General features: G+C 37.7%; 1 protein-coding gene across 5 annotated transcripts in view; it reads right to left on the bottom strand.

The window, feature by feature from the left end:
- Positions 1 to 7,272: 7,272 nt before the first annotated feature.
- The window catches only part of Mgam (maltase-glucoamylase), a 131,583-nt gene continuing 125,928 nt past the window's right edge, over positions 7,273 to 12,927 (bottom strand). For all 5 annotated transcript variants that reach the window (XM_076913481.1, XM_076913480.1, XM_076913482.1 and 2 more), the window contains 4 exons: positions 11,906 to 11,994; positions 10,845 to 10,885; positions 10,096 to 10,266; positions 7,273 to 8,183 (listed from right to left, as the gene is read on the bottom strand). In XM_076913481.1, coding sequence (XP_076769596.1) covers positions 8,109 to 8,183; positions 10,096 to 10,266; positions 10,845 to 10,885; positions 11,906 to 11,994 — 376 coding nt within the window. In that variant the 3' untranslated portion in view covers positions 7,273 to 8,108. The remainder of the gene's footprint in view (positions 8,184 to 10,095; positions 10,267 to 10,844; positions 10,886 to 11,905; positions 11,995 to 12,927) is intronic.

Here is a 12,927-nt window from a genome sequence, read left to right on the forward strand (position 1 = left end):
TGATTTATAGCCCTATAAAATTGAGAGCAATTGGAGGACAGGTGTGCGTTTCCCAACAGACAGTAAAAGAGTCCTCACACAGTCTGTGAGACGGAGACAGAGACACTTGTTAATACATAGGGAAGGTGAGATTAGGGTTTTGTTGGTTGGTTGGTTGGTTTGTGCTAGTGATTGTCCCTTCTTTGTTGTTTTTTTTCACTTACATCTGACTACTTTGTACTATACTGTACTCAGTTCTCTGCACATCTAACACAAAATGTGCAAAAGAAAGAAGACTCTCTCCATCTTTCCCATGGTTATATCCAGTGCTTGAAATCCATTAACACACCTCCAGTTTTCGTTAATATCTAGCCATCAGTTGACTAAGAAAAAAATAAAATAAATTTCTTATGCTGTGTCACATTGTCTTTGTCTTCATTTTTGTCTCCCAAAGTTTGTTTGCATTCAGTCTTTCATTAAATCATTAAACCAAACATGTTTTCTCCACAATTATTTAAATGTTTACAGACTTACCCATTTTATGCATGTGACTGTATGTACATATGTGCATTTAGCATGTGCTAGATTCCCACAGAGCCATGGTTTTCAACCTTTCTAATGCTGCAACCCTTTAATATATTTCCTCATTTGTGGTGACCCCCCAAACAAATTTATTTTCTTTTTTTCTTTTTTTTTATTAAATATTTTATTTACACTTCAGATGCCATCCCCTTTCCCCATTATCCCCCTTAGAAAACCCTTATCCCATGCCCCCTTTTTCTTTTTGCACATATACATTTTTTTTAAATGTTAATCATAGGCTTTATAAGTTTGGTATTGCTCAATCAGAGGTGTAACCCACTATCCAACCTAGATATATCAACTATCTTTGACTGGTGGTGATACATGAACATCTACCTCCCTGTCTCCCCCCTCTTTCTCTCTTTCATCACCTAGCTTCTCCTCTCCTTCTTCTCCTCCTCTTCTTACTCCTTCTCTTCCTCTCAGTACTCCTCCCACCTTAGCTCCTCCTACATATCACCCTTCTTGTTAAAATGAAACTTTTCTCTCACAATACAATTAGAGCTTAATTATGCCAATTTGTACCTGTGAGGTACAAGATAGTCCTCATACCCAGTCCAACATTTTGTTGACTAACCAGAACCTCTGTCATCTCTCCTAACTAAAACACTTAGTTCTGAACCTGGCTTTTTCCTTGGCTTTAGGATGAATGTCAGCTAACGACCATCCACTCAAATCTTTTCTCTCAAGGTAAATAGCCAGAATTGGCTATGAGGCTATAAGTTTTCAACCCCGTCAGAAATCCGGAATGACTGAGTTAACTATAATTGTGGGAAGCACAAAGCATAGCTTCTAAAACTTAGCCAATTTATAGAGACCTCTGAACACCTGGACATTCCCTCTACTACATAACGTTGGAGCATCTGTTCTTCCGCCTTCTGGCCCAGGATCATCTGACAGACCTTAGTGATGCAGAATTATTAAGGGCTGATTACTCTGTCTAGGCAGATATAATCAGTCGACTGTTCTGCAAGTGTGTCCTTTTCTGGACAGTAATTTGTCTGTAGATGGAAAGAGGCAATTCTTGTCTAGTGGCTGTCTCACCACAACTGGAGTAACTCCAAAGATGCTCAATTTCTTCTTAGAATTCAATATAGGAAGCTGTCAGGAGCAGACAGGTCTCTAATCAAAATGAACATTAATACAGAAATGTTTGTCATGTCAATTCTGTGGATTTTTGATGTTTTGAAAACCAACTATCCATGTAAGGTAATCTGGACTGTTGCCTGTTAACTCCACTCAGCTATTTCTAAATAAAACATAGAAAACACCTAACAATAAACTCCAACCCATGAATTTGCTGTAGTTCCTTAACTCACAGGCTGACCATCTCAAATCAGTTATAAAAAGTTAAAGAAGGACTGGGTCTAAGCCTTGTATTCCTAAGTGTATTATACTGGTACAATGCCTATGAGGGTAACAATATTCATCTCACTCTTATATCAATAAGAGGCTCGTACCAATGAAAACCTTAAAATTTGTAATCAAAGTAAATTGGTGCCGTTTAAGAATTTATATCTAATTATACAGATTTCTACTAATAGGTTATGGCTATGCAATAAACCCTAGCTAATCCTCTCTATTCCCACAAAACCACTACTTTTCCCTAGAAAGACAGCCCAATATTAACCACCTTAGTCCCCAAGCCCAGGGAATAGGGGCGCTGACTCTTCATTAGCTTCTTCAAGCTGACTATGGGCGTTGAGATATTAGAAGAGGAGTGGGGGGAAGAGAAAATTGATAAGCCTCTGATGCTGTGTCTTCACTGCCTCCAGATGGAATTCCCGGACCTCAGAGGTTTGAGCAGGTCTGCCCAGCTTGCTTGTTGAGTAGATACACCAAGGCTGATCATTCTGCAATATACAATTCTCAAAACAAATTTTAGTATCAAGATAGTTTTTTTTTAAAAGAGGGCTGACATTTTATTAAGGATGTTGGTTCTAACCGCTTTCCTTTTATTCCCCCTCTTTTATTGGATATTATAATTACATTTCAAATTTTATCCCCTTACCGCATTCCCCCCAACAAATTTATTTTCATTGTCACTTCATAACCGTAATTTTGCTACTATTATAAATCATAATATAAATATTTGCATTTCCCAAAGGCCTTAGGCAACTCCCATGAAGGGGTAATTCACCCCTCCCCACAGGTGGTCTCAACCCACAGATTGAGAACTACTGCCATAGAGGACAGAAGAGAATTCACTTCCCCTGAACTCATATCTAGATGTTCGTTAACCACTGTATGGATGCTGAGAACCAAACCTGGATCCTCTACAAGAGCAGCAAGCACTCTTAACTGAGCCACTTCTCCAGCTTTCCCCTACTTCCTAGTCATTCTAAATAATCAAAACACTAAATAACCATGAAGTGGTAGGCAAAACACCTCTGGTGGATACTTTTCATGCCTGCAATGGCTCAGCACCTTTAAAAATTGTTCTTATGCTCAAAGAATTTCTCACCTTAAGAATTTTGCATCCTCAAGAAGGAAGACATTTACCTTATGTTTGTTTCAGTATAAGATAGCCTTTGTTAGAGAGAAAACACACCTACACCTCGTTTCAAATTGGGAAGATACATTGGACAAAGATTTATTGTTACAAACGTTCCTACTACTTTTTTAAAATGATTGTTCCTTCTTAGAATTGCCCCATAGTTCACGTTTGTGACATTATTCGTGTTGACATGGTGACACACAAACCCACACTAATTTAAAAATGTACTCGCAAATAACAAATGAACTAAAATCATCTTTCAGTTTGATAATTAGCAGCTAGAAGATATTGGATCATATACTGAGTTGATTCATGGAAAATTATTAGAACATTTTGGATGGAAGAGACAAGTATAGAATCTAGTACCTCACTGTTGTCAGTTGGCAAGCCAGAGTAAAGTTAGCTTTGGGTATGTATTAAGCAGTTTGTAGAGGTGAGCTGGTGGTTGGAACCATCACAGAAATGCTTCCTTTCAGAGCATCAACCCCCAATGTCAATGCAAATCTCTCAGTGATTCAGCTGGAAAAACAAGAGTAATGAGTGTTGGTAAAACTGATCATATCCACTAAAGACAGCACAACCTTGGCTTTGTTGGTACATAAGACATTCAATGTAACATTAGTAAAAGAAGAAATAAATTGAAAATGTTTAGAATTTTTAATTTTTTATTTTGACGAACTTATTATGATCATGGTAATTGTCAACTTGGCAGGATGTATAGTGGAGACAATGAGACAAACATCCAAACACTTCTGTGAGGGACTGAGTAATTTTTAAGTAATTTATAATCATGCCTCTGAGGAATTATGTCTGTTGGGATAGTTTGGTTGGAAGGTCCATACTAAAAGTGACTGGTGTCATTCCTTAGGTTTGGATTCTGTACTCTCTAAACTGGAAGAAGATAGCTGAATACAAGTTCTTATTGTTCTCAACCTCCTGACTGTGGACACTAAGGGACTGACTGGATCCCTTAATCTCTTAACACTTTGTCCTTCCTTGATAAACTGTAGCCAAAACAAATCCTTCCTTAAGCTGAATTTGTCAGAGCATTTTATCACAGCGATACAAAGAAACTAGAATTGTGTATACAAATTGGAGGTTTCACTGTGACATCTTCATGTGTGTGTGTATATATATACATATATATGCATATATAAATACATATATATATATATATATCTTCTCTCTCACACACATATACTTACATATATGTAGGTATATATTATACTCTAATATTACCACCCTATTATCCTCCTATTTTTCACACTTCCATGCCTCATTGAAGAAACATGTATATATTCATAAAATATATTTAAGAAATATATATGTGTATATATATAAATATACATATTGTATATATAAATATATATTATATATATATATTCATGACACATGACTATATAGTGACATAAGCAAAGCTATATAGATATATGTTGTAGTTTGAATGAGAATGCCCACCAAAGGTTTTTATATTTGAATGCTTGGTCCCCAGATGATGGAACAGTTTGGGAAGGATTAAGAGGTGTGTCCTCATTAGAGGAGGTGTATTACTAGGGTTGAGGCTTCAAAAGCCCATGCCATTTTCTGTTCTCTTACTCTCTAGAATCCCTATTTAATTACTTCTTTTATAAGTCACCTTGGGCATGGTGTTTTGTGACAGCAATGGGAAACTAACTGAGACAAATACTTATGGATGGAGGCTTCAGTGGAAGATGGTCCCGTGGGCTCACCACCTGCTGGCCAATTTAGCTATCATCTGGGCCCAGATCCAGCACTTTGAGTCAACGTACCCAACATCTACTCCATCTATAAACTGTTGGAACGTGCAAATGATCCTGTTCTTCAATATAGATTGACACAGCAGCCTCAAGCTTAAGCATTTCTGAGCACAGATTTTAAGTATTGTCACCACAAAGAATGATAAAGATATGACATTGTGACATCTATTCTTTACTTAGCTGTTTTATATTGTACTCAAATATCAAAATATTATGCTGTGTACCATAAGTATATATAATATTTAAAGAGTCAATACTGAATTCAAGAGACAAGAGACACTGGCACTTAGAATATTCTGTCCATTTTTGTGTAATGTTTTCTTTGTGGTGGTTGACATTTAACCATACACCTTTAAAAACATTCTTCCTTTTTTTTTTTAACACATTAGGAGGCATCCCGAAAGTCATCAGTGGGACCCTTGACACTACAAATGCTCCAAACAACAACAAAATGGGTTTCCAGTATGAAAGGGAAGATGTGAGGAAGCATACATACCTATTTGAAACAAATTGTATTTAAAAAATAAACTAAAATTAAATATCCCTGTTGACCATTCTACATACTTTCTTTTTATTTTAATTTTTAGCTATTATTTATTATTTTTTGTTTGCCATGCCATACATTTGGAAGTCAGCTGACAACTTTGTTAAATCCATTTACTCCTTCCACTTTTATAGGTTCTGAGGAATGAATTCATAACATGTAGCAAGTGAGTTCCCCATCTGAGTCATCTTGACAACCCAGCTACACATTTCCTTATACAAATTTTAATTAGTGCTTTAATCAATACAGATGTAACTCATGTTTTGTTCATGTCATGGTTGATTTTTTCTTTTTTTATTGGACATTTTAGTTATTTACATTTCAAATGTTATCCCCTTTCCCGGTTTCACCTCCAGAAATCCCCTGTCCCGTCCTTCTACTTCTGTGATGGTGTTCAGCCACCTGTCCACCCACTCCCATCTCCCCGCCCTGGCATGGAGCCTTCCCAGGAACAAGAACCTGTCCTCCCATTGATGTCCAACAAGGCTATTCTTGTATTCATGGCAGCTGGAGCCATGGAACCATCCACATGTGCTCCTTGGTTGGTGGTCTAGTTCCTGGGAGCTGTGAGGGTTATATTGTTGCTCCTTCAGCTCCTTCAGTCCTTTCTCCTTCATTGGAGACCCCATATTCAATCCAATGGTTGGCTATTAGCATTCTCCTCTGTGTTTGTCAGACTCTGAAACAGCCTCTCAGGAGAAAGTTCTATCAGGCTCCTGTCAGCAAGCACTTCTTGATATCCGCAATAGTGTCTGAGTTTGGTATCTATATGTGGGATGCAGCCCCAGGTGGGGCAATCTCTCGATGACTTTTCCTTCAGTCTCTGCTCTACTCTTTGTCTCTGTATTTCCTCCCATGGATATTTTGTTCCTCCTTCTAAGAAGGACTGAAACATCCACACTTTGGTCTTCCTTCTTCTTGAGCTTCATATGGTCTGTGAATTGTATCTTGGGTATTCTTAGCTTTTAGGCTAATATTCACTTATCAATGAGTGCATACCATTTATGTTCTTTCGTGGGTGAGTTACTTCACTCAGGATAATATTTTCTAGTTTTATCCATTTGCCTAAGAATTTCATGAATCCATTGTTTTTAATAGCTGAGTACTCATTGTGTAAATATACCACATTTTCTGTATCCATTTCTCTGTTGAAGGACATCTGGGTTGTTTTCAGCATCTGGCTATTATATATAAGGTTGCTATGAACATAGTGGAGCATGTGTCCTTGTTATATGTTGGTGAATCTTTTGGGTATATGCCCAGGAGTGGTATACCTGGGTCCTCAGGTAATACTGTGTCCAATTTTCTGAGGAACTGCCAGACTGATTCTCAGAGTGGTTGTACCAGCTTGTAATTCCACTAACAATGGTGGAGTGTTTCTCCTTCTCCACATCCTTGCCAGCATTTGCTGTCACCTACATTTTTCATCTTAGCCATTTTGACTGGTGTGAGATGGAATCTCAGGGTTGTTTTTCCCTGATGACTAAGGATGTTGAACATTCCTTTAGGTGCTTCTTGGCCATTCAGTATACCTCATTTGAGAATTCTTTCTTTAGCTCTGTACCCCATTTTAATAAATTACTTAAAGAACTCAAGAAGTTAGACTCCAGAGAACTAAATAACCCTATTAAAAAATGGGGTACAGAGCATGGTTGATATTTTACCAACTACAGTAAGTACTATGCTTCTTAAATAATATTCATAGCTTGTGAGAAAGTCATTACCAAGTTGTATGGGAAGGTGGCTAATTAGAAACCATAATCTCTTCCTGTACCAGACTGCAGGAGTTCTGATGGTACAGCAAACAAGAGAGACAAGCTCCGTCTTCTGAACACCTGGGAAGCCTAATGCCAAAGTGAAATCTCCAAGAACAAACATCACAACACTGACAATGTCTTTTAAATTCATTGCTTTATTTTTCTGTGGCATGTAAATCAAGGATGTTTGTGTGAACTGTTGTTATTATGTACATGAGATATGGTCAACAAATAAAATTTATACACTTTAAAGCACACTTCTATAAAATAACTTATTTTGTACATCCAACTTCTTCCTTTAGCTCTCTCTACTTAAATCTCCTTGTAGCCTTCCTGAATATTAATACTTTCTCCAACCCATTGTTCTCCTTCAAATGAGTTGACTCCTCCTTTTCCCTCCCCACAGGCTCCCTCCAGCTCTTGCCTACCTTTGCCTCACATCCTTCCTTCTTCCTTCCTTTTCTGTTCTTTTCCTTCTTCCTCCATTACAATCTCAGCATATTGGTCTTCTCCCTCATATCAACTTGCAGAAGATATTTCTGCACACTTCTTAAGGTTTTGCTTAGCTTCAAACAGGCTGCCATGGCAAGATTTCTATTGTATCTTTAGGACATCTAAATCCACTTCTCTCTCTCTCTCTCTCTCTCTCTCTCTCTCTCTCTCTCTCTCTCTCTCTCTCTCACACACACACACACACACACACACACACATACACTTCAACATGGATCACTTTCACTTTCATCTTCATGCTTTCAATAAATGCCATATGATGAACCATATATACCACACTAGTTATATAGGTACATTAGAGATATTATCTTTGGGAGTCATATACACACAAAAAAATAATAAAATAAAACCACAAAATATCCTAACCCTACTGAGAATGAAACAATTGATGAGATACAATAATTATATCATTATGAAGTACAAGTAGTTTAAATCTGTTCATAGTATCTTGTTTTAAAAACTTATGAAGAACTCCATGTCAGTGAATTGAAATAATGCAGGCTGATTTTTTTGTCGGTCACATTGACACGTAATATCTGTTGGAAAAAAAAACAAACAAAAAATGTATTGAGCACTAATTATATAAATTTTTCTGTACACAAACATACAGGGTGCAAGTCATTGAGCCACATGGCCTTGATGCCAACTATTTTATTCTCAGCTGAGGAGGATGTTTGCTAATCCTTAGAGTGGAATGATTGTTCTGTGATAAAATGCTCCCATTCATAACCACTGATGCATAGGCAAGCTGACCAGGGTGCCCTGTCTTCCTCTCTCCTGCAGGGGTGCTACCTCCCCTTTTACTTCATCTTCCGATGTCTCCTCAGCACAATCACCCACTGCCCAGGAAGTCTAATATTTCTGTTTTCTTATACCAAACACTTTACAGAAGCCTTATCATATGAGCAAGTTTTAAGTTGTCCATAAATTAGTTCACAACAGAATAGGGGAAAGTTCTTTAAGAGATTTTGTTAAAGGTGTTTGACAAGAAAACCACAGTACAACAAAAAAATTTTAAATTATAAGATTGAAGAAATCTTTTTTTCAGGCTATGAAATCATAAATTGTTCATATTTAGGGGAGAGAGAGAGAGAGAGAGAGAGAGAGAGAGAGAGAGAGAGAGAGAGAGAGAGAGAGAGAATATTATGGGAAGAACTGTTCTCATTTACCACAGCACAGAGTAACAGTCTTGGGACTGAAATATTATATGAATCCTGAGTTTCTAATTTTAATTTTCATAGGATGAGAGAATGTCTATAATCAGCAATTTTCAAATTACTTCAAGCTGTACACATATCGTAGAAAGATTGCCGTTGTCTACACAGTGGGGAGCATCATTGTTAACACTAGTGTTGTGAGTGTATGGGCTACAAACCATTCAAAGAATGCTTTAAGAAGGAATTTGCAATAATATCAAGAAAACATTGGGTTAAAATACTAATGTCTAATACATGTTTAGTGATCTGAGAGAAAACTTCAGACAAAAGTGTAAGAATTATTTCACTCTTAAGATCTGTTTATTTTACTCTATGTAGAATATAACTTAATTGAAAATCTTTTAAAGTAAGTATTATATCACATCTTCAACTGACACCAGGTACATTGATCATATTCCAGGTCAAGCTCAATGCCCAATACTAGTGGGCCAACACAAACTTGACTCAATGGGTTAAAAAATAGAATGAGAAAGAAAACATGAAGTTGGGTGGTTAGGGAGATAGAGGACGTTCTGAGAGGACTTAAGGAAGAAGGATGAACATGATCATTAATAAAATGGTAAATTTATCATGTTCCAATAGAAGGCCACACATTCTATAAAACAATGATATTAATCTCCAACTCATGAGGTTAAGGTATTATAAATACCTCTTTATATTCAAATTTTCTTTGATAGAGAGTAATTGTGTACTCTACCTAACATTTTCTCTGTAATATCATTTAAAATATTAAAATATTGAGATAAAACTCTAAGCCTATGGAAATTTCCAAGTTTCCATAAATTTAAATGGAAAAAAATAAGTAAGAAAAAATTGTTTCATTGTTTTCTCTTTTTCTTTTGTTTCCTTTTCTCTTCTTCTTTCTCCCTTTTTTCTTTCTTTTTTCTTTCTCTTTTTCTGTTGTTGTTCCTTCTCTATGGCACTTTCAAGAACAAACCAACTCTTTTTAGGGTAGTTGATAATGCCTGACATTCTATAAAATATTGTAGTTTTAGCTATTTGAGAATTTGGTTTTTGAAACAGAATGAGAAACAAGTGTCACTAAGGTTTTCAGGCAAGATGATAGATCTGGAAAGTGACCAACAATATTTTTATTTCCAAATGACGAATCTGTGTCTTTTCTTTATCTCCACGCTGTCCACAGCTGACTCTGAACACAGTGACTGGAGGGGCATTGCACAAAGTATTCCCAGCTTTGGAAATACCACTGGGCTTTCCAATGTTTACAAACCTGGGTTTGGGGGTTGTAGTCAATGGTGACTTCTTCATTCACCTCTTTCCAAAAGATCCTCACACTGGTAATAGAAGGACTGCCCAATCCCCAGATTTCAATGTAGCCTAGATACAAGGGTGCTGTGCCAGTGATGTAATTGTTATTCATCACATGTGTCTGCAATGTATTCTGCCAAATTGAAAATAAAACAGAAAAGAAAAAATATCAAAATAAGTTTGATTTTTTTTAGGCATAAATGTAAGTCATTTATGAGGCAGCCTCTGTCAATATCTTATGTTTTTGTTCTTAGATAGTGAAAACCATGACATCAGTTCCCTGTCCCCTGATGCTTTGCCCTGCCCACTTTGCATAGTAACCATCAGCCCAGTCTCTAGGGTAATGTTCTAGTTTAAGGATGGACTTGTACTCTGTAAGTTACAAGTTTCAAGTATCAAGAACTATATATTCTACACATGGAAAGGTCACAGCATGTGAAGAACATTTAGAGACAGCACAGGAAGGAGGGCTAGATTACACAGAAAGATTACCCAGCTGTACAATGGTGCATTAAAAACAGTCACTGATGAGACATGAGTAAGTGCAAACATTTCTAGGGAGCATAAGATACTCCCCTGTGAGGTTTGGAGGAAGGAAAAGATGAACAATAAAGAAATCTAGGAAGAACATACACAGCATCCCTATGAGATCCACTATTCTGCCAAGGCTGCAGAAGCCTACACTCCCTTCATGGTGTCAGTCATACTCACCTGGCTGACAGAAAACTTGGCCAAGTAGTACCTATTTGTATCTGCAAACAGACAAAGGGTCAGATGTGAGCTGGGCCTGTGTGATTCAAATTGCTGGCTTTCTTAGCTGAGAGTTGGGGTTGTTTGTTTGTTTGTTTGTTTGTTTTTCTTCATTACAGTAAGTTTGCTTTTGCAATGGATGCTCTCTCTGTGGAAGTTAGTCAGGTTCTACACTCATCCCCAAATGGACACAGACCTTTGAAATGAGTGTGGAAATGCATATAACTGTCAGCTATCTCATATAAAAATCACCCAACCCCACTTTACGTCATTTTTCTTACAGTCTATTTAGTCCCAACTCTCCCTAGTTATCTCAGGATTTCCAGATTCTTTTTGCTAGAAGCACACATCCACACCTGTAAATACACTGGTATACATGGAAATACGCTGCCTTGCTTTGTCTTGAGTGACAATGGGCACTTTTGAATGTGATCTTGAGAAAACTTAAAAAGCAAAACTTTCTGAGAAAGCATGGTGTTTGGCTGTGAGGTGGAAGTGATGGGAAAGTCAACTTGCTAGGAACCAGCACCTCTCAGGGCTTCCTCTGCCTCCCCAGTGCTGGGCTCTTTCTCATTTACGCCTTACTCCTCTGGAAACCACTGGCTTCTAAAACTGTGCTGCCCACAGCAGAAGGCACCATAAAAACTTAGCTGTACAAGTTTAAATGAATATAAATTAAATAAACTTCAGTTTCTTGGATGCCCTTCTGATGACATTTTGAGAGTCCATTAGACACTGTGTCTACAGCTGCATTGAGCAGCCAAAGCCCCTTGTGGCTAAAAGTTCTACTGTGTAGTAAAGAGTACTTGAGTTGTCCTCCTAAGAAGTTACCAACTCCCATAAACTCCTGATGGAAAGTCCCTCACATAAGCAGTGCATTTAGCATTGTCTCGCTGGGGCAACTAAACATGGAAAATGGTGTAAATCTCATGAAAGTTTATCTCAGCAGAAAGGCATGAATTTAAGATAATCAAAAACCTCACCCATGATATGGTCAGGAATTCCAGCCATCCCCTACTTACTGATGCTTTTTCCATCATCCCAGTAGAGCCAGCCCTCAGCAACTCCCTCATCATTCAACGCAGCCTTGAGGCCCATGAACTTCTTCCGGCTGTGGTGGGAAAGGAGAGAAGGATTAGCTTAAACAGCAGTCACAGCCACAAGCCAACAGGTTTCGCAGTGACAAAGGAGCAAAATGAAGTTCTTCCTGGGGTGGAGAGTGGGATGTCAGACCAGAAGACCCTGAGAAGCAGTGTTACATGCAAGCAGAAATAGCTGGACCATTGCGCATCCTAAGTGAATGGCTTCACCAAAGCATCCAGGGCTCTTTTCCAGTAAGGCTCTCAAATTAAAAACACATAGCTGACTTCCTTCTTTCCCCTTTCCTGAGGCTGTAAACCCCTTTCATGACCCATTGCCTAAAACACATGGAGGACAAATGGGTGAAGTTTTGAGGTGTGATGTCAGGTCCACATGGATTTCAGTGAGCAATTTCCATCCTTTTTCTTCACATAACAACACCTCCCCTTCCTCATCTGGGAATGGAGATGATAGTGACACTCCACTCAAATAATTTTGTTTCTCATTGATAACAGAAAGATGGGAAATCATGAAACATAGTTCTTACTAATGGCAAAGTCAGAGGCATGCAGCAAGATTTTACTTGGGGTTGGTGACTGGTGGATCACATATAAACTTAGGGCAAGAGCTCTTAAGTATCTCAGGTATCAGTTGCCAGATCGTTAAATGTTTTCCAGGAATGGTTTATTCTTAAGGAAAGAGTGGAAGATTCTAAAAATATAAATTATGACTACCTCCATTTTAACTTATATTATTGCAAATGGCACTTCTAACCTGCAATTTCAAACACTCTGATCTAAAACAGTGGATAAAAGTTGTTCAGAGTTCGGAGTTTTTAAAAAGTCCAAATACAAAACTGCAAAACAGAAAATTCAGTGCAAATACTTTCAGATTTCAGAGTTTTACAAAAGGGAGAAGGAGCTTCCTCCACACAAGAGTAAGCTCACTAGTATGTAAAGCAGAA

This window comes from Arvicanthis niloticus, chromosome 15 (genome assembly GCF_011762505.2).
Source record: "Arvicanthis niloticus isolate mArvNil1 chromosome 15, mArvNil1.pat.X, whole genome shotgun sequence".
NCBI lineage: Eukaryota > Metazoa > Chordata > Mammalia > Rodentia > Muridae > Arvicanthis > Arvicanthis niloticus.